The 22270-nt window shown below is 40.5% G+C and overlaps 1 protein-coding gene across 2 annotated transcripts in view; it reads right to left on the minus strand.

Moving 5' to 3' along the window:
• The window catches only part of tmod4 (tropomodulin 4 (muscle)), a 24777-nt gene extending 5884 nt beyond the window's left edge, over positions 1-18893 (minus strand). The window contains exons 1-4 of one of the 2 annotated variants that reach the window (XM_034873991.1): positions 18661-18893; positions 7903-8083; positions 5935-6091; positions 4390-4509 (exon numbers count right to left, since the gene is read on the minus strand). In XM_034873991.1, coding sequence (XP_034729882.1) covers positions 4390-4509; positions 5935-6091; positions 7903-8004 — 379 coding nt within the window. In that variant the 5' untranslated portion in view covers positions 8005-8083; positions 18661-18893. The remainder of the gene's footprint in view (positions 1-4389; positions 4510-5934; positions 6092-7902; positions 8084-18660) is intronic. The other variant, XM_034873992.1, reaches the window with a different exon arrangement.
• Between the last annotated feature and the right edge of the window lie 3377 nt (positions 18894-22270).

Genomic DNA, 22270 nt, shown 5'->3' on the forward strand with positions numbered 1-22270 from the left:
TATATATATATATATATATATATGTAGACGTTTCGTTTCCGCGATTGTTCAGATGCCTCCAGAAATTCCGCCGGATGTCCCTAGTTTTAGACCGGATACCGTTACCTTGCGCTTTCTTTGTGCTGTAATTCTAAACTCCAGTCCATTTCTGAGGACTATGGTTAATTGCCCCTCAGATCCCTGCAGGGTAAGTTCAAACAGCGTGCTACAGATCTGTCAAATCTAAATTTACTCGTACACGACTAAAACAACCTTTGAACGTACACGTTCCACCAAAACAGGTTCCTTCCCAAGACTATTTTGAAGCGGCACCGGGGCTCCGTCCGGAGCTCATCGCCTCCCATGACGATTTTGATTGGTTCAAAGAAATGCCAATAAACCAGAGCACGTTTTTCTCCTATCCCAAAACATACCATTACATCCAGTGCTGCAGTGCAAGAATGGAGTGCTTTTTTGGCATAGCAACAGTAACTAATGGGTACGGGGTTAGTGAATACTGAGTAATGATGGAATTATGTCAGATTTAGCAAAATGGTTCATTTTTATCTGTTTGTTTGTAATGTTGGTGATCGAGGAATACCAGTACTAGAGTTAAGACAAACATCTACTGTACATTAACAGTAGAGCTGTGAATATATGTTATTTATGGGATGTACACATACAGTACACAATCACAAGACTGAAAGCAACAGTGTGTGTTGTCCTTCCGGCTCAAAATACATTCACTTTTCTTTTTTACACCTTTTGTGTTTTTTTTCTACGTTTTTGTAGCATTTAAACATTTTCACCACTAGTTTTACACTCATTGTTTTGGGGATTTTAAGGTCAATACACCACATGTAGCCTTCATGAAATTATATCTAATTCATGAGTTAAAAAAGCAGAAAGTATGAATAATTCTAACTAAAATTTGAGATCAAAGGAACGTTTTTTGATGGATAATCACAGTCTGTCAAAGTGAAGTGAGAAAAATTCTATTTAATTAAACAAAACACCAAAAATTCAATAAAATTTGGTTGAAAGAAACCCAAATGTTGTGATATAGAAGCTTTGAACATGGGGTCAAATTTGACCTGAGGACAACAGGAGGGTTAAGAATGTTTTGGGCGTTTTAGGCCTTTATTACGTAGGACAGATGAAGATGTGAAAGGGGGGAGAGAGCAGGGGAATGATAATGGCAAAGGTCCAGAGGTCGGAGTCAAACCTGCGCCTGCTGCTACAAGGACTGAGTCTTTGTCCATGGGACGCCCGCTCTACCAGGTGAGCTATCCAGGCTCATTTTGAACCACTACGAAATAAATCCTTAAAATAACAGTAAATGAACTGGCAGCTCATTACCTGACTTTCTACCACACTTAAAAACCAGAATTGTTCAGTTGAATTACTGAGTCAAAGGTAAAAAAACAACACTTTGTTGTATTGTAATTTAACAGAAATAAACCTGTGAATCATGTACAAAAGACAGTTTCTGTTAAAATGTATGTCATACAACTGTTAATTTACAGATATTTCTTAGAGTGTAGCCACTTACAAATATTGTGTGTGTGTGTTAAAGCCACAAACTTTGATCAATGAATCAATTAGATGTCAACTATTAAAATAATAGCCAACTATTTGACAATCGATTAATCGGTTTGGGTCATTTTTTGTTATAAAAAAAAAGAAGTAACAATTCTTTGTTCCAACATGTGAAATGCGTGACTATCGTCTAGTTTCTTCACTCTTCTAGGACAGTAAACGGAACATCTTTGAATTGGGGACAAAACAAGACATTTGACGATGTCGTCACTATTTTCAGCCCAAACTAATCGATTAATCGACAAGAAAATTGATCGTTAGTTGGAGCCCTAATTACTAGAATGTCAAAGGATTCAATTAGGTCATACTGTATTAAACAAAGTCTGCTTTCTAGAAGACGGGTCACACTGTTGATTCTTCAGGAAACATGAAAAACGGTGGCTTGTCTATGTGTGGAAACAGAAGCTCCCCACTGGTCTGTTTTAAACAGATACAGTATCTGGGCCTCCCCCCCCCACCCCCATGTTCACTCCACCCTTCCTCTGGCCGGCGGCCAGGCTTATTTATTTTTGTGTTGCTGAGTGCGGGGAATCGGACCCCACCTAAAGTCTGGCCATGTCTGTTAGCGTGGGACCACTGAGCTGTCTCAGTGTCGAGGGGAAACAGGATGAAGCTAACAGCAGGGAGAAAATAATAATAATAATAATAATAATAATAACAATAACAATAATAACATTTATTTGTTGTTGCCTCTCAAGGTACTAGGAGTGGGAATCACCTGAGGCCTCACTATACGATATCATCCCGATACTTATGTTACGATACAATATTATTGCAATTTTAAACATATTGCAATATTCTGTGATATATTGCAATTTATAACCTTGTTTCAAACACGTTTTCCCAATTTCAAATGATGTCCCCAAAAGGAAACTTTGTCAACATCTGTTTTATCCAAGATGATATTTGTTGTTTAGTATTTCTTTGCTGTTTTTTATGTGTGTGTGTGTGTGTGTGTGTGTGTGTGTGTGTGTGTGTGTGTGTGTATGTATTTATACCCTGTATGACGTCCTTGAGTGCCGAGAAAGGCACCTTTAAATAAAGTGTTTTATTTAAGATACATTTTTCAGTTTGTTCATCTGAAATCAATTTTCTTCTTGCAAAATGGGATTGTCGAGCAGACAAACTGACCAACACATGTATAAAATAGATCAGTACTTGGTGTCTGTGTATGAATACAGTTTTGCCTCAGAAAATATTATCATACTATCTGTCTCTGAATCGATTTCTTCTCCCCCCCCCCTTCAAGGCACCCAAGGACACCTTACAAAACATTGATAAAAACTTTAATTCAAGCACAACATTGGTATCAATAGTAAAATCAAGTTGTAAGAAAAATCAAGGTGATGAACTGGTTAAAAGCACTGAAGTCAACAACATCAAGGTGGATATGGTGAAAGGGTACGCTAATGTGAACAGATGTGTTCTGTTAAAAACATCTGGCTCTGTGTAACCCAACTATGTGGGTCAGAAATGAAAATCACATCAAATCACAATCACAATAATGATGGAATTGTGTCAGATTTAGCAAAATGGTTCATTTTTATCTGTAGTGCAGTCAGCTACAGTTATCTTTTTCTATTGTTTGCTTGTAATGTTGGTGATCGAGGAATACCAGTACTAGAGTTAAGAGAAACATCTACTGTACATTAACAGTAGAGCTGTGAATATACTTATGGGATGTACACATACAGTACACAATCACAAGACTGAAAGCAACAGTGTGTGTTGTCCTTCTGGCTCGGAATAAATGCACATTTTAATTGACACCTTTTGTGTTTTTTTTCTACGTTTTTGTAGCATTTTAACATTTTCACCACTAGTTTTACACTCATTGTTTTAGGATTTTAAGGTTAATACACCACATGTAGCCTTCATGAAATTATATCTAATTCACGTCACGGTAGGAGAAGTCCAAGTGTGATTGATTTGATTGAGAGCGAGTGTATTCCATAATGATGAGCTATACTTCCAGGGCCCTGGTGTGTCCTGTGTGTCTGACTTGATGAAACTGAGCCATTGGTGATGATATTTTTTTAAAGTGCTTGTTTATGACAAGTGCCTACCATTAAAAAGGTCTCTATGAAACCTGGGTGGAGTTGGAAGTCGCATGCGTTCCTTTTTACTGTTACTGTATACTGCAGCAGTCCTTAAAAAGTATATAGTTTTTCAATTCAATTTGATTTATAGTACCCAATCATAACAAGTTATCTCAAGACACTTCACAGAGTAGGTCTAGACCACACTATATCTATCTATCTACACACACACAACACACAGTGTAATATATTTTATTTAAAGTGCCTTTCATGACACCCAAGGTCACTTCACACACAAAGCTGCACATTAAAATTATAGTCATCTCATAAAGGAGTTGAGGTTTGCACTAGGGATATGTAGAGATATCTATGTATTTGCTGTATCTATACTGTTGCATGCAGAATGCATGCATTTGGGACACACTACTTTTTTATAACTTCTTCCTAACTTGAACTTTATGCTGCGCAAAGGATTGTGGCTCAGAATAGCCAGGAAGGCACGCTGGCCTGCATACCGACGGCATACTAAGTCTCTTTCTGGCATACTGAATAGTTTGGGAGTATGGTATTGGAACGCAGGGAGAGTCTTCTTCACAGCTGGAACAGTAATGTTCAATCACTGACAGATGTTATGAAGGTGAGTTACAGGTTTTGTTTCAACGGACCTGGGAGTGGGGTTAGGAATATATCACAGCCTGGGATGAATAGATGGATGGAGAGCTGCTGCGGCTGCTGCCATTGATGTGAGTTATGGTGAAAGTGTTTGTCTAACCTGCAATATCACACATCTCTGCGTCAGTGGCATTTTTCAGAGCCTCCTCCAGCTCCGGCTCCAGCTTCACCTGCTCGTGCTCAGGGATCTCCGCTGGCTTCTTGGGCACAAAGGTCTTTCCTGGAGATGGAAAGAAAGAATGGATGAGTCAAGAGGTGAAACCAGAGAAAAAAAGACTAAGCAGGATGAGAGACAAAAAGAGATGGAAAAAAAGGAGTATGAGACAGTCAGACAGTGTCTGATGTGTGTGTGGATTTATGCAAAATAATTAAAGTTGCCAACTTTTTTGTCTTTTCCTTTTTTCTTTATCCTAATGGGGTTTCTTCAGTCTGAATGTTATAGACCGTACGTTTGTCTCCGTTTTGGTGAAAAATCTGTTGGGATCATGTTTCCCGAAACACGAGTAAGTCGGGGCTTATCACGGATTTCTAGACCAGCGCTGTAAACTCCATTTTTTTCCACTAGAGCCTGGCGTGTGCCTTCTTATCCTTATCTTTGTGCTTCTACAATTTCAGCGGTTGATCCCAACAAAAAATGCAGGGATCAAGTCTATTTTTTTAGACAGATTTGCTTGTTGTATTATTGGTTTCTGTTCATTAGATGAGATGTACCAGAGCTACAGCCCGAATGTTCTCAGCTGCATGACTTCCTGGTGTGGGTCTGGACAAGTCAGCCTGTGGGACTATGATGGAAATGGCCCTGCAACTCAGTGAGCTGCAACCCCCCCCCCAAACCTGAGAGTAAGAGCTGGGGCTGTGCAGTGGTGCATGGTGACTGTACAGCTGTGAGGTACAAGGACAAAAAGTCTTCATGGGGATTTAAGTCTATACACACACACACACACACACACACACAGTTACATTAAAATGAGATATGATGCCTGTAACACTCATTACGTAACACAATTAGTTTTTTCTGTGTTTAACCCTTTTGTTGTATTTCCCTTGACCATGAACCTTTTGTTTTTCTGGGTCAAAACTTAAAATGAAAACTTTTTGGGTTTAAAGTTTTAAACTCTTTGACACGGTTTTGTCACTTTTCTGATGTTTTTGTGGATTATTTGGCGCTTTTTGAAAACATTTTGTTTTTCCCCTACTTCATAAAAAGCTTTTTCCTGACGTATGTCACTTTTTTCAACATTTATAAAAAAATAAAATAAATAAAAATTATCTCCAAATCCCATCAAATTGAACAAAATCACCCAGATTTAATGCAGGTAGTGACATTTTTTGACAATTTCCTTTGAAATAAACCAACATTTCTGATATAGAAACTCTTTGAAAATGGGTAAAATTTGACCCGAAGGCAGCAGGAGGGTTAACCGCAATTAATTGCTAACATTATTTAAGGTCCTAAGAGGTCAATTTTTTTTTTTTGTTACGTGTATTTTGTCTTCTTTATTTTATTGTGCAAAATAAACAAATTCAAAATTCACATGCTCCATTGTTTTCTATGAATGCGTGCAAACCAATAAAAACTTGTTAAGGTGACAATTAAGAATAAAGTGTTGTTGTTTTTTTGTGTGATGGCTGCTGCCCCCCCCACCTTTCTTCTCCTTGGTGAAAGGCACCAGGTCCTCCCTGTCCTCGTGCTCCAGGGCCTGCTTCTCCAGGTGCTGCTGCAGGGCTTCACGGTCGAACGTCCCGGTCGGACTCTTCTTCGTCTGGTCACGCTGCCGGAAGCCAGCGGGCAGCATGGCATTCTGGGAGAATTAGAGGTCCAATGTTACGCCGACGTGGCATAAAGACGAGAGAACAGGAGTCTAATCGGGATTTTCCTGCCAGATATTGCAACTAAGATTCAATTTCCAATTTATTTTGCTACACATTGCACCTGCTATGTTAAAAAAAGTAATACAAAATATGAAATGAAAAATCCATTGAAAATAATACTGATATATAACAATTACAGAATTGGAAAACAGTGTATGTAACAAAAAGAGGAATAAAGCATGTTAAACTAAATGTACCGCACAACATTCAACTAAATATTTCACATTTGATTAATCCCGGTCTTCACAATTGGCCAAGCGCGGTTCAAATTTAAAAACAAAATCGTTAAAAGATGGAGACACGAGGTTTCTGCCCGACACCAACAATATTATCTTAATTCTTTTTAAACAACTTCATTAACTTTCTAAATAGCTATGGTCCGAGTGGTTAAGAAAACCTTTTTCACATGGTTCTGCAGTGACGACACAAGCTAAAGCGGTTTACATATTAATTTATTTTAAAAAGAGGGCATACTATGCCGTCAGGTTCATGTCATATCTCTCGAGCACATTAAAACATGATCATGAGCCAATAATATCATTTCTGACAAAGACGTACAAACGTAAGTGTGTGAGCGATCATGAACATGGAAGAGTTGGGAGTAACTCAATCCAACCGGTCGCTGCACCTTCCTGAAGCATTTTCTTTTCATCATTTTAATTCGGAAAACTTTGTTATGGCAACACTTGCTTTTACTGGTTGAGGGGGACGCTTGATTTCACTTCAATTGATCTTTTGCCCTTGTTCTCCTGCTGCTCACGTCTTGTATGCAACACATTTAATCACAGCGTGGGCTGGTTGAAGGGGAGGCATAGCAACAAAGTGGAAGTGAACACACCTCATCTATGATGCCCTTTCATCATGCAGCTGACAGCTAACAAGCTGCGCCACGTAGACACAGAGCAGACTGATTAACCACCCGGGGGAACAAAGACCTGCCGGACCTTGTGGACCTCAGGCTCCAGATCTGACTGGAGCTGCCAAAATGAATCCATTATTGTCAACTATTGACTGTTTGGATAATCAATTAATCCGTTCATCTTTTAACAAAAAAGAAAAGACAACATCCTCTGATTCCAGCTTCTTAAATGTGACAGTTTACGCTCTGAGTAGGGTAGCGTTATGATCTTGAACATTGATCTGAGAAGGAACCTTGATTTCACTTTTATTTTAATAATGTATTTCATTTGATCTTTTTTTTCTTATTTAACTTATATACACACACGCACACACACTATGTGTGTATATATATGTCCACTGTACACTTACTGTCCATACACACCTACATACGGCATGTGTGTATAATATACAGTATACATAGTGTATATATATACTGTATATATAAATTATATAAGAGTGTGAAAAATGTTTGCTGTGTTTTAAATGTACATATATATGTTGTACACTGTATAATTTGATGTGACTGGCAAACTGAAAACCAACAGATTGTTTAAAAAAAAAAATGAGTAGGTATTTTCTAGTTTTTTCACTCCTTTGTGACAGTGAACGGAATACCTTTTAGTTGTGGACCAAAAAAAAAAAAAAGGATATTCGCAACATTTCTTGGGCTTTGGGAAACACCGATCGACATTTTTCAGCATTGTATGACATTTGATGACAATGAAAATTACAGATAGTTCCAGTCCTAGATCTGACCACCGACGCTTTATGGCCTTGGAGAAGAGGGATCAGAATCCAATTGCCTGTCGGAGTTAAGACATATCAAGCGCTTCCACCGTACCTCGGGGTCCATCTCCATCAGCTCCTCCTCCAGCCGATCCAGCTCCTCGGCACTGAGGCCCTTGAGGATGGCATCCTCGTCAATGTCCCTGGGGTCCGACATGGCTCCTGAGGTTCTGGCTCACATACACACACACTCAGGCATACACACCGCTGCACACCCCTGGGCGCTGGAGAGGGCACTGGGAGAGAAGGGAAGGAGGAGGGGGAGGGAATAAGTATGGGTGGGAAACAAAACTGATACACATATCCAGCAAAACAGACCCAAAAGCAGAAAATGCAGAAAATACATGCAATGTACTTCTTTACAAATGAAATAAATGTCTGACTGATTTGATGAGGTGCATTTGTTTTAGAAACAGTGAGATTTTAGAAATGTCTCATGTGTATCTGTATCTATATAAGTGTATCTGTGTAACTATTGAATCTCAATACTATTGAATTACCCTGTAAATCCAGAGTACTTGCGAGAGCATAATTTGAAGTTGCTCAGCGAGTTACTCTGACATCGAGTAATGCTGCTCATTAACTATGCCCTTGTAGCCGAGCTGCACCAATCACATCGGTGTATCTGACATAGGCGGGGCCAGAGGTGAGCTAAACAGATGACAACAGTTTAATCTACCGGTTACCTCCGCTGGTAACTAAGCGCATGGGGCTCTGGATACGTCACCCAGTGTATTGTTGTGATCGGTCGGAGTGTCATCCAATTGCGTGCCGTGAGATTTCAAATGCACGCTTGGTGCTGCCCCTTGGCAACTTTTATTACTCAATGCTAGACACTTAATCCTTTTGGATTTGGGTCTGGATTTCCAGGCTACTATTGAATCGCAATACTTCGAGAATTGCAATAAATGAAGATCGCAATACAAATGAAAAGGGATCAAATCGGGACAAAGAAAAAAAAAAAAAAACACTGCTTTTGAAACTATTTGACAAAATCACTCTGTCCTTATTTTACCTGGGGACCGCCCCCCTGGAGTACCACTGGACTTGCCAAACTGTTTCATCATCTGCATAGAGCTTATGGTCTGCTTGGTCCAGAGAGCCTCAATAATGCAAGGATGGTGATAATAATAGATGCATTTCCAATAATAAACCTGCAATACTCAGGAGGGCGGAGTCTGTAAAAATATCCTGCAGTGGCCTCCAGGATATACGCTTATGTAAGCTGCATTCTCACCCTAAAAAACACACGACAGATGAATAAGCGCACACTGATGCCCTGCTGTGTGAAAGGCGAAGAGGTACAGCGAGGTAGAGAAGTGAAGAAAGGGAAAGAAAGAAAGAGAGAGAGAAGTCTTTGCAACTCTAAACCCTTAGCTCACCACACATTAACTAAGAATAGCATGGAGAGAGGAGAGGGGTGGAAAGTGTTAGCCCTTATTTATCATTGACATACACTTGTTCAAGCAGTAGGGGACACGCCCAAAACATATCTGCACCAGTGATTAAGGCAAAAGCACAAACAAGCGCTTCATTATCAGTTGCAATTTTAACAAAATCGCAACATGGACAAGTGCAATAGTAACAATATCTGTTAAAACTATAGTGGGTAGTTTTTGTTGCCCTAGGGCTGGGCGATATGGAGAAAATCATACATCACAATATTGTTTAGCAAATACCTCAATATTGATGCTGCAACAATATTTTAGTGTTAAATATTGGTACTTTTACAAAATATTTACACATATAATCATCCGTAATGTGGCTATAATACCCAAGTGGGTAAAGGCAAATAATAGAACAGTTAAAACAGTGCGGAAAGTTCAGAAAATTGCATATTTGATGTAATGCAGTCTCTAAAACCAGGAAAAGACAACACTTTTGCCATAATACAACATTACAATATCCAAAATCTAAGACGATATCTAGTCTCACATCTCAATATAAGATCAACATATTGCTCAGCTCTATGTTGCCCCCATGAGGAATTCTAAGGAATGACAACAACACTGTCGGTGCATCCACATGATACAAGCCTTTCGTGATTGTGCACCCCCCTCCACACCCCTCCTCCACGTCGTTGCTAGTAGCCAAGGAGGACACGGAGGATGTAAAAAACATGGACTCTTCAAAAGAGGTAATTATCTTTACTGGAGCTTCTGCGCGGGAAAGTCACCGGACGATACAATCTTCTGAACAAAGCCATGCTGAGAAATACGGAGAGGTGTGTTTATTAAGATCAAAAAGTTACGCATTAAAGCTTTAAAAGGCAAAATATGTTGTCAAGCCATTCGAAATTAAGTATTGTGGTGCGGCAAAGCTTTCAAATCAGTATCCAATATCCAATATCTTCTCCAATATCTTAAATCCTATTGCAACCACAACATCAGTCAAAATAATCGCAATTCCATGAACTGGCAATAGCGTGCAGCTCAAGCACCAACACATCACGGCAACCCGAGTCTGTTACAGCAAAGAGCAGCGAGTCCAAACTTCACAGCAGGGCCTTCAAACTGGGACACACATCCCCGGTCCCACAACAATCACTCTGGGTCAACAGTATGAGTAATGCAGCTATCAGGTTTCATCATTTTCAGTCCAGTTTTCATCCCAACTTGGCCAGAGAAGAACACCCATCACAGCTCAGGTCACAGAATGTGGTTTCATTCAGTCAGTCTGCTCTGCATGTACTGTATAATGTCGGGAACCGATAACATCTGTGATGGCAACAAGAGTTCATGTATTTTACTACAGGCAGCTTTCTGCACGAGTATATACATCACAGTTGTGTTTAGGGATCAATTAAAAAAAAGGTACAGTATATTTAGTTTAGAGTGGACACAAGAAACCTAGTGTTGCATTTCCCCCATAGACATTTAAAGAAATGGACAAAGCAACGCCGTTATACTTAGACGGAGACCACTGAAGTCTATTAGAAGCACTTTTCTAGTAGCTGAGCGTTTACTCCACAGTACCAAACTGACCTTGAAGATGTAGATTTGACGTTAGCAACCTGTTTGAAAGTTGTAAGTCTTCTGGTATCTGTGCAAGAGAAATCTCAATGATTCCCACTCAGCAGAGACGGAGAGCATGGATATGTTCAGAGATAACATAGACACAGGCTAATCATTGCAAACTAGTATGCTACTAAACATCAGTAATTCAACTTAAACCGCTAATGTGAGTCAAAACTGCTTGTGAGCTTATCCTGTACGGTAATTTGTGACAACAAGTCCTGTGGTTATGACACAATCTTTAGCCTATTTTTACAAGAACGCCTGCTACGGAGCCATAACGTGAGATACAAGGTAATGGAGCCATTTATACATTTTCGTGTTTCTTTAGTAATAAAAACTGGACAAACAGGGTCTGTAAACAGTTCAGATGTAAAGTTATTCACTGTCAAAGTGACGCCTGACGAAAATGAATGACAATCGATGGAATGCTAATGGCAGGGGATGCCTTGTTGGCAACCAAATGGCTCCATAGTAGGTACGTTTTGCGGAGGCTGGCTTATCCCCTTGATTTCCCCCGACTTATTTCCTGGTTCTCCTTCTCAGTAGACATGAAATCAAGGAGAGGTTTAACTTTTCCTGCTACGGATTTCCCACCATGGTCAGAAAGAACAGGGGAGACACTTTGTTTCTCTCACTGTGACTCTAGAGTCGTCACTTGCGCCAAAGCTAATCAAGTCTCTCTCACACACACACACACACACACACACACGTTTTAGATATTCCCTGAGACAGGTCTGTAGAAAGGGTCAGTTCTCCTTGAACTAACCTTTTCAATTTGATTTTGTCTCCACATTATTATTAAGGACAGTGTTATTTTTGCCCAAGACAAACTAACACCAAACACAGCTCTTATGAGGCTTTGACAGCATGGCTAAGACTCAGTGGGAAAATTGACTTGTTGTTTTGTTTCGATTCATACAAGGTAAGATTTGATTGTTGCCACAGCACAAGGACAGAAACAGAGATAACTAGAGAGTTTAAAAATAAGGAGGTATATACAAGATAAAAACAGTTCAAAGTTAAAAACTATACAAGTTACAAAACCATGACAAGGCAAAAGTGACATAGATGTGATATAAAGAAAAAATAGTATAATATATAACAAATGTGTAAAATCTGTCCAACTTTATATTTGTAAATATAATAATAAAAGGAGTGAACTTTTGCCTTCACTTTCTTGATTAACATCTTATGTCACATTAGCAGAAAAGTCTGAATTACTGTGTCATCGCTCCTTTGCCCTGTATTCGCTCTAATGCAGTTCAAACAGTTAGAGCTAGGTGATGGGAAAAAAATCTTAGATCACAATATTTTAGACCAAATACATTGATGGCAAAATTGTAGGGTCGACAATTGATGCTTTCACAAAATGTTATTGGTCCCATGGCATGAACATTTCACCTTATGAGGTTTTTAACATTAATATGCGTTCCCCTAGCCTGCCTATGGTCCCCCAGCAGCTAGAAATGGCAAAAGGTGTAAACGGAGCCCTGGGTGTCCTGCTCTGCCCTTGAGAAAATGAAAGCTCAGATGGGCCAATCTGCCCTTTTGGGGGCCTGGATAGCTCAGTTGGTAGAGTCAGCGCCTATATACAGAGGTTTACTCCTCAATGCAGCGGGTCCGGGTTTGACTCCTACCTGCCGCCCTTTGTCATTCCCCCCCCCCCCTTCCCTTTGATTTCTTCAGTTGTCCAGTCAATAAAGGCCTAAAAAATGACCGAAAACGAATCTGCCCCCTTATGACATCATAAGGAGAAAGGTTACCTCTGCTTTGCCCGCCCAGAGAATTTGGCCCACCGATAAAAGAGAGACATCATGGCTTTCAAACAAGCAAAGCATGGCAGTTGGTCAAGCTCCCACCCTCACCCTCGCCCTTCCTCTCTCCTCCTCAATAGCATTTAAAGCTACAGACACAGAAATGGCACGTCCTATTGAAAGCGGATTGTGTGATTGGCTCTAGTGGCTGTAATTCTGCACTAAGGCTGAGTTTTGGGAAAGAGACTTCAGATACAGTATTAGGGGACCACTAAGGTCTACATGAAAGCATCCAAAGAGCACCATGTCATGGAACCTTTAAACAAAAGGGGTGACACTAATGTTAGCAGGTGCTAGTAGAGATAAATGAGGTTGAACATTTCACATTTGTTTTATGAGTTTTCCCAGCGTCCCATTCCAATAAACCACTAAGGCCTATATGAAAGCATCTGAAAAGCAACATGTTTTGATAAATAATCACCAATAATGTGGATACAGCATTATATATATATATTTTATAGACCTAATAGGTCTGGTATGTTCAGAAAATTACATCACTTTACTGTAATGCACAGTTGTGTCATTTCACGATATCCAAAATGTAAGATGAAATGTAAGATACCTAGCCTTATATAGGTCTTTCACACGGAGAGTAACACCTCTGTAACACTTCTGCTGCAGGGTCTACTGCACTCCTCATGTGAAGGACAACGTTCCGCAATTAGACGCCAGGCGATCACGGGTGGTAACCATGGGAATTCTGTGCAGTTCTGTAATACTGCCGATACAACTGAATGGCATTAGCTAACTGTGGTATCCTATATCCTTAATCACAGTCTGTTCATAACAATAGAGGCCAGGATCTTTCCTAACCACCGACTGTTATTGTTAATAGCTAAAGTTAGCAAAAATATAGCATAGTCATAATTACTAGTCTTGTGCTGATGCTCGGACAAGCCAAACCCCCGCTGTCAGTGTCCTGATAACTATTTAGAAAACAGTTTTACATTTGAGTGAGCATTACAAACGGCAAGAATCAGTCTCTTGGGCGTTGATTTGCACAGCGCGTCGCTCGCGGAGGGAAAAGTTCAAGTTCAATCAAAGGTTTTACTAGCTTCTACCACCTTGCAGCTAAAACACAGCCTCTAACGGTACAGATCCATTTGCCCAGGCGTCTCTTCTGTCACACCCTGCTACACTCTATCCCTATGGGTGGCGTCAAGCGACTTCAACATGCACGCAAAGCATTCTGGGAAGACGGACAAAAACCTGGCCGATGCCCATCTTTATGCAAATGAATCTGTTGAACGCGTCGTGACTATTACATTGTCTATTATTATTGTCTAAGTTAGAAGTAGACAATACAATTGATTTCCAAGCAGTATTCTATTAACTAAGACATGTTTGGCATGCAAATATTTAAAATGGAGACTGTAAATCTTTCCTAATCCCCTTTGTAGCACTTTAAGTGTTTTTCTTTTGCTTTCTAATGTATTTAACATAGAGAGCAGTCTGTGAGTTAAGGAGTGAATGTGAGCCAGTGCTCCATCCAAGCAGGGCTCATGTGATTTGCCTGCAGTCAAGCCTTTGAGCCACGCTTATTGTTGAGTTAGATGCATGGCTGTTTTCTGACACTTGAGCTAAGCGTGAGAGCTCTGACGACTGCGTAGCAGCAGCCTGCCAGACAAGGAGCTGGCCAGCAAAATGCTTTGACATATACAGTTTTAGAAAGAGATCATACAGACGTTGGTTTGGGGGGGGGGGGGGGGGGGGGGGGGGTCTGATAACATTATGTTTCCTCTTCTTATATTGCACAGGGAACTAAAAATCCAGATTATTTCTTCTTTTTTTAATTCTGAGTGAATATTTGTCATTAGGTTGGTTTAAAATAATTGATTCTCCAATTGAAATTGATCTTTTTTGGAGTGACCTGTTATCAAATAATAAAATCCGGAAATCAATCTTTTAATACGCCTTTCACCATGGCTGTATAAGGGCATCAGGTGACGAGACCGGAGTATTGTAACCAAAATATCCCTGACTTAATTGATATTGAATCAGATTTGTTACCAAATCAGGACCTTGTGATCTGAACCGAATCAACAACAAAAGTTGTCCCTAGTTGTCAGCATTAAAATATAAAATCGTTTTGTTAAAAAACTGCATGGACTTTGGTGGATAACAGGAAATGGCCCTACGGTGAGCAGACATATAGCCAGGCCCACACATTGTGTTTTCATTTGTTTTGACATTTAATTTGGCACGTTCCACATGCCAGGAAGCCTCCGACCACACTGGAAAGTTTGTGAATGTGCATCTGTCACCAGCACTCCCAGCAGTATTTCTGTATGAACCGCAACATCACGGTGGTGGTCACCTGTCGCTGCCAGCTGACCGGACCTTTTCCAGGTTAAATCTCAACCATCCCATGCACCTGCGGTTGCTGCTATCTTTATAAGAGCCGTGACATTAGCCTCGCCTGGTCATAAATGTATGTCTACATTTTATTGGAGTTGGTTGATGATAAACAACCCCCATCTGAAAGAATGCCAGGTCGGATTTTACCCTCACGTGTGTGACACAGGTCTCTCGGTCAATGCCAGAAAAAGCCCACGGAGCGACATTTTACCATGACATCCTAATGTATTTTTTTAATTATTGGAAGGGTAGGCTCTTGAGATGTAGCAAGTCAGAATGGAATATGAAACTGTATCTAAATCAATGTAGCAATCTCCAGAGATAAATGTCATGATTACAGCTATGAGGGATGGAGAATTCAACAGGCAGCTCCATTTAATGAGAAGCCTCCAATATTAGAAATCCTTAGGGCTTATGCATCCTTATGTGAATAGTGTTTAAAGCCAAATTAAAGCGAGTGTGAGTTTGACACCCCTGTTCTGTATAAAATAAGACAAAATAAAAGACTAGAAATTAGAAGTGTGTTAAGAGTCTGAGCTTTGCTTCATTAATTAATTTGACCAACTTGGAACAGGAGCAAAAAAGAATTTTTAGACGAATCAAAGTCACAGCTCCACTGTGAGTTCCATCGCACATCCATACAGGTGTTTGCAGATTTATTATCGCTTCATGTGTGAGGCGCGCGTGGCTTGACGAGATGGAGGTGATACTTAAAAAAAAAAAAAAAGGACCTGTTCACTTTTTTCATAATGTAAAACCGACGCGAAAGTCCAAATGTCGAGGCGAGGCGGTACCAAGTAATGAAAAAACGCCATGACATCTGGCGACATGGAGAAAACTATTTATCACGATAGTTTTGACCAAATATTGTACGTCGCTGGCGATATTGTAGGGTTGACGACTAGTGCTTCCACAAAATGTTTACACAATGAGCGTTTTAAAAATAATCACCAATAATGTGGATACAATGACTAAGTGGATAGCTAATAGGTCTGGTATGGTCAAAAAAATGACATGACTTTACTGTAATGCAGCCTTTAAACCAGGAAAAGACAACAATTGTGTCAAATCAAGATATTACAATATCCAAATTTTAACACAGTACCTAGTCTCATATATCAATGGTGATATAATATTGATTGGTTGGCCGGCACTAGCTTGTCTTAAACCCATTATATTGTGCATTTTCAAACCAAAATAGGAAACACATAGTCGTACTTGTCTGTTGCGATGGCTTCAATAGAAGTGAATGAGAGGCAGAGAGTATATTAGGAACAGCAATGCGACTGTACCTGAACTGTGTCAGATGTAACTGGGCTTCAACATCATAAATTACAGCTAACGTGTTGGAAAGCTCATGGAGCAAATGTTTCCTCCAACAGGATCTAAAGCCGCTCCAACTGTGACAACTGCCCTGATTATTGCAACCGCTTTTTGGCTTTCATCTCCAACCATCTGTTGAGTTTTGTGCCTGGACACTTTGGTCGCAGCAGTTAGAGAGTATTTAGAGATTTCACAGCTGGTGTTTCAGTCTGATTGAGTACATGTTCATGGATTCATTTGTGGACTGGAACAAAGATGGGTGGAAGATATCTGTGGAAAAAGGGCACTTATTGTGGAACTTTGCGCTGTAAAGACTTGATTCACTGCAGGTGAGCTTGTACAATTTGTTATTGTCCAGTAACTCTACGCAAAAGTAGTGCATGGAGACAAGCAGCAGTGAGGAATTACTGTGGCTATGTCTCAAACTGCCTACTTGCACACTTCCAACACTTAGTTTTAATTATATAGTATAGATAATGCAAAAAAAGTTGCACTAAAAGTACCCGATGATCCCCTCTAAAAACATTCAAAAAAGTTACCCGGATGACCCACTAAAACGGTCAAAAGGTGTGGATCGATGGACACTCCATGCACTAAACCTGCGCCATCTTGAAGCAAAGCGAAAAGGGGAGGGATCAGGGACGTTGACCAGCAGCTGATTGGACAACGTTGTCACATGGGTCTGGCTGCTCCCAATTTCACAACCGAGCATAATAGCAGCTCATTCAGAATACAATCTCATATTTTACTAGAGTAGTTCACCAAAACGTGTTTCTGAAAACATTTTAAGCGAAGAAATAAGCCATACAGTTTCAGAATCTGTTTTGTTGAGAGACAAATGTCAGTTTAATAGATTTTCGTCAGATTTTGAGAGGCAGGCCGCTTGTCATTCCTGGTAAGTGTGTTAACATCAGTGTTCCTTTTTGGGACAATACTAACCATCAAAAGTGGACACTACGGCAGTAAGTGGTCAATGCACATCAGCAGTGTACTGACGGAAGTATGCAGAATGGGACACGGCCTGTGTGTTTTATAAATCAAAGACCATCACATGAGTTTAGATTTCACAATGACAAAGGTTATACACTTAAAAATGCTCCAGAATGATTTACACTCGGCTTCTGTGCCAGAGAGTTTTTTTTTTTTTTTTCTGGAGCAGAAGGTAAACTTTTAGGTCATTTTTCTCAGTATCAGTGTTCTCGATGTCTTTGCTGGGAAGTGGTTTATTTTTTTGAGCAAGGGTTGCAGAAGTTTTTTTTTTTAAGGGCCCAGGGCCATCGACAGCTCAGAAGATTTGTCACCATCCGCAGGTCGCCTTCTGCACGTCTTGCTGCCCAAGTGTAACATTCCAAATCTGCCCTCAGCTTAATTTTAGCTTCACAAGTCAGCTACTTCCAGCCGTGTTAATCCAAACCGACTTGGGTTGCTCCTTGAAACCAAATCGGAGCACCCTTTTCAGGCACAGAGACCAACTGGTCTGTATAGGTTTTGCTCCGAATGCGGTTTAAAAAAGGTTCATTTAGTATTTTCAAACAAAGTTAGGGAATTTAAAGCTGCTACAGAGCACTGATGTATGTATATGGATAGAGAAGCAACAAGTGGAACTGTTAAAGAAAAAAAACTAATTGAGTTTGACTCTGCAGTAACGTCATAGCTAGCCTAAGCAATGAACCCACTTCATCTTCCACTACAATGAAGGCATCAGCCCAAAAAAGACCATTTATTCCATGTGATGGATACATAATCATCACATTACTGGACCTTTGCTGGAGAGGAGGTGCAGGCAGAGGCAAAACTTAAACCTCCTTCCCAGTTTCTAAACACTGCACCCCAATAAGACAACATCTCCAAAATCTCCTGTGATGAATTAACAGCACAGGGATTAACAGCATTTGGATAGCTTAACCCCTCCACATACCATGCTGATAGCTTCATTTGAGCGACAGTATTTCAGTTTTTGGCGGACCCTCTACAGCCTCTGACAAGTTGAGTTTCAGCCCGTAAAACTCACGTCAACATCCAAATATAAATAAAATCTAAGCATTAAGTCACAAAATGTGCACAACAAATGTGTCTCCCCCATTAATCCTGCAGCTTTGACCCATCTCAAATCCTCACATGAGGGTCCTGCTTAAGGTAAAGGAAAAACCCTCCAAACAGACAACCGATAGAGAAAGATTATAGTGTGGATCACCCCAACATGCCAGCAGGATCCACCCACCCCCACACAAAAAAACACACACAACACACACACACACACACACACACACACAGCAACAGAAGGACCAGCCTCACACCTACCTTGACAGACGAGCAGTGCTGAAGCCCCTCGACAAGCCAGAGCCTGAAGTTAGAAACCAGAAAAGTCGTTTCTCTTTTTTCTCTTCTCCCCCTCCTCTTTCTGTCTTTCGCTATATCTCTCTCTCTCTCACTCTACACCCCCCCTCTCACTCTCCCGTGTGTCAGGCTTCAGGGCGGCTGTGCTGAGACAAGCATACCGACGGATAGCACTATGAGAAGTCAGCATTTTATTATTTTGGCTGTGTGTGAAAGAGGTGGGTGGGGGGCAGAGAGTCATACAGATATAGAGAGAGAGGGAGAGAAGTGGGGCATGAACTCCCATGTTCATCAGTCATTCAATTAAAACGGAGTGCCGTGAGACAGAAAGGTTGACATCTAGTGGTTTGAGTTGAGATGTACCATGGAAATGAGACATGACTGCTTTTGCTTCATCTCAGAAGGGACTTACCCATATTATTTTATCTTGTGGATTTTTTAAAATCATTTTACTGTAAATGTTATGAGTAGCCTACTTGATTTTATGAAAGCACTTGCATTTTCTACATGGACTGTGCGAAAGAATCCATGTTTAATTAAAGCTGCAAGTAGCGTTGGACGGCCCTCGCTAAGCTGCGAGGCTCTGGGTTATGAGTGGACACCGTTCCTTGAGACTGCGCATTTGCGCGTCACTCAGACACTGAAAATCGTCACCAATGAAAAGGGAAGTCCCTGCTGAGTTCAATGATACCTCACACAAGACTATACCCTAAATGGGTCACCAGTTATGAAAGTGGACGTGGCTTACGCATAGGGGGCGGGCCAAACCGTCACCAATGAAAAGGAAGTCCCTGCTGAGTTCAATGACACCTCACACCAGACTATACGTCATACAGTTCATTATCTGTGAAAGAGGGCGTGGTCGATCATAGAGGGGCAGGTCAAACCATCACCAATGAAAAAGGAACTCTCTGCTGAGTTCAATGACACCTCATATAAGACTATACCTTAAATAGGTCACCAGTTATGAAATGGGGCGTTGCTTAAGCATAGGGGGCGGGTCAAACCATCACCAATGAAAAAGGAACTCTCTGCTGAGTTCATTGATACTTCGCACAAGACTGTACCTTAAGTGGGTCACCAGTTATGAAGGGGCTTGCCTTAAACATAGGGGGCGGGCCAAACCACCACCAATGAAGAAGGAACTCTCTGCTGAGTTCAATGACACCTCCCACAAGCATGTACCTTAAACGCTTCAAATGTCATGAAAGGGGCGTGGTCTGATTGAGTGGGCGTGGTTGAAGTATAGGGGCCTGCTCAATGTCATATTTAGACCACACATTTTAAATTTCATGTAAATCTGATGATGTTTGTCATATAAGGCGGATTTCCTGTTGCCAGTTGGTGGCGCTATGTCCAAAAGTCCATATTTGCCTGTAGATGTCCTCAGGCCTGGACTCTTGGTGATTGTGGGAAATTTCAAGCAGATGTGACAGCGTACACTGTAGTTACAGCCACTTTCTCCTTAATCACTAAACACTCAAAATGGCCGCCATGCCACGTCAACACCGTTTGACAAAAAGAAAAGATTTTCTATTAATATCTTTACATTGGTAGCGTCTTCAGATGACACACACAAGGGGGCGTTATGACATTGAGCCAATATCGGAGTGTAGATGTCGTCTGGGGCGGACTCTGATGAATCTTGAAAAAATTTTAGCCAATCGGACAACGTACGCTCAAGTTACACCCATGTCCTGTTTCCATGGTGAAACCACAAAATGGCCGCCCTGCCACGGCCACGCCCTATGACGAAAAGTTTCTTTTAATAACTTTTCATTGTAAACATCTTAAGATGACACAGACTAAGTTTGAAGTTGATCGGATGAAATCTGCAGGAGGAATTTGATAAAGTAGCCTACGGCATGTGGAAATGGCCAAAATCGCACTAATTTCGAACTTTCAATTCAAAATGGTGGACTTCCTGTTGGGTTTAGGGTAATGGAGTTTTATGTCCGTCCTGCCACGCTACATATGTGTACCAAGTTTCGTGACTCTAAGTTAAACGCACTGCAGGGGCTCAATTTTCTTAATTTTTTAGGTGGCACTATCGAGCCATTTTTGGGCGCCCATTCCCGAAACCATTAAAATACGTAAATCTTCACCAGTCTTGATCCCACCACCCAATCTGGTGAAAATACCATCGTTAATTTGTACCATGCTGTCAAAAAAGTTCTAACACTGCTTTAGAAATGAATGAAATTAGCCATGCCTAATGCTAGTGTTAGCTTTTGTTGCTAGCACTCCATGTGCCGAAATGCTTGTGATCTTGCCATAGTCATATGGCATTTGGTCTTGACCGAGTCTGGATGTCTTTAATATGTTTCTAACAATACTGACGGGAAATTAAACACAGCTTGGACGGGCTGTTGTTCAGCTTGTCACAAGTTTAGACAGCTAGCTAACGCTACGCCGACGATTGCTAACGTTAGCCTTGCCTGCTAGGTAAATATTACGATCACCTTCGGAGTTTCCTATATCTGCGTTCACGTTGTCAACATAAGACCTGTGGCGTTAGTGCTCCTTTTATAGTTCCAAAATATTTAATTCCTCACTTAGCCTGCTCTCTGATTCGGAGGCAATGTTACAAATAAGTAGGCTTAGGTCATGTCAAAATTAGCTCATCGTATTGTAGTAACACTATTACGTACAGTAATTTCAAGGTTGGACATTTCAGAAGTAGCAAATGCTGAAAAACAGTCCACACTGGAGGGACTGCTTCATACCATCAAACCTCAACTGGAATGCCCCTATTTTGCCTGAATAACCATTTGGTAAATGCACAGAGAGAGAAGTGTTTTTTTTGTTTTGTTTTGTTTTTAATGTTCCTCAAGTGCCCAAGACATTTTGCATTGTACATTATCTTCCATTTACCATACACCACATTTTTAAATCTTATTATGCACTGTTTACATCTTTGCTCCTCGTCTTCCACCAATAGATGGTAGCAGATAGACACTTATAATGGATAATGTTACCAACAGAGTGAAAAAATACTAATTTCCCTCGCGAGATTAGTAAAATATTATTATCCCCATCATCGTCATTGTTAAAGTATACATCTACACTCCACCACCACTAGATGGCAGCAGATAAACACTCATAAAGTAAACACAGCAGCTCTGAAGTTCTTATGAAATCATTGCCTTAAAACAGGCAACCCTGTGTTTTGACTGTACAATGCCCTCCAGTGTTTGGCACTTAGGCTATAAATGAGCCAACGGGCTGTATGAGGAAAAACAAGACATGCACTGAGCAATAGTGAGCTCATTACTGGAGGAAGAAATGTATAATTTTGTTAAGAAGCTAAACAAAAACACCATTACAGTGAAGCTTTTCAAAGTGGTAATGCATGCTTAACTTCAGATTCTATTCAACAAACTTATTTCAACTTGTGATTAGTACGACTAATGTCTAACAATCAAATAATGAGAGAGAATTGTGCAAACTGAAACTAGTTTCCGCCCTGATCAAACAAATACACACACACACACACGCTAACAAATTCACAAGTTGCCATTCATCTTGTGAAACCCTGACAGATGCCAAACATACTGTACACCTGAGTGAGACT

The sequence above is a fragment of the Etheostoma cragini genome, chromosome 6 (genome assembly GCF_013103735.1).
Source record: "Etheostoma cragini isolate CJK2018 chromosome 6, CSU_Ecrag_1.0, whole genome shotgun sequence".
Taxonomy (NCBI): Eukaryota; Metazoa; Chordata; class Actinopteri; order Perciformes; family Percidae; genus Etheostoma; species Etheostoma cragini.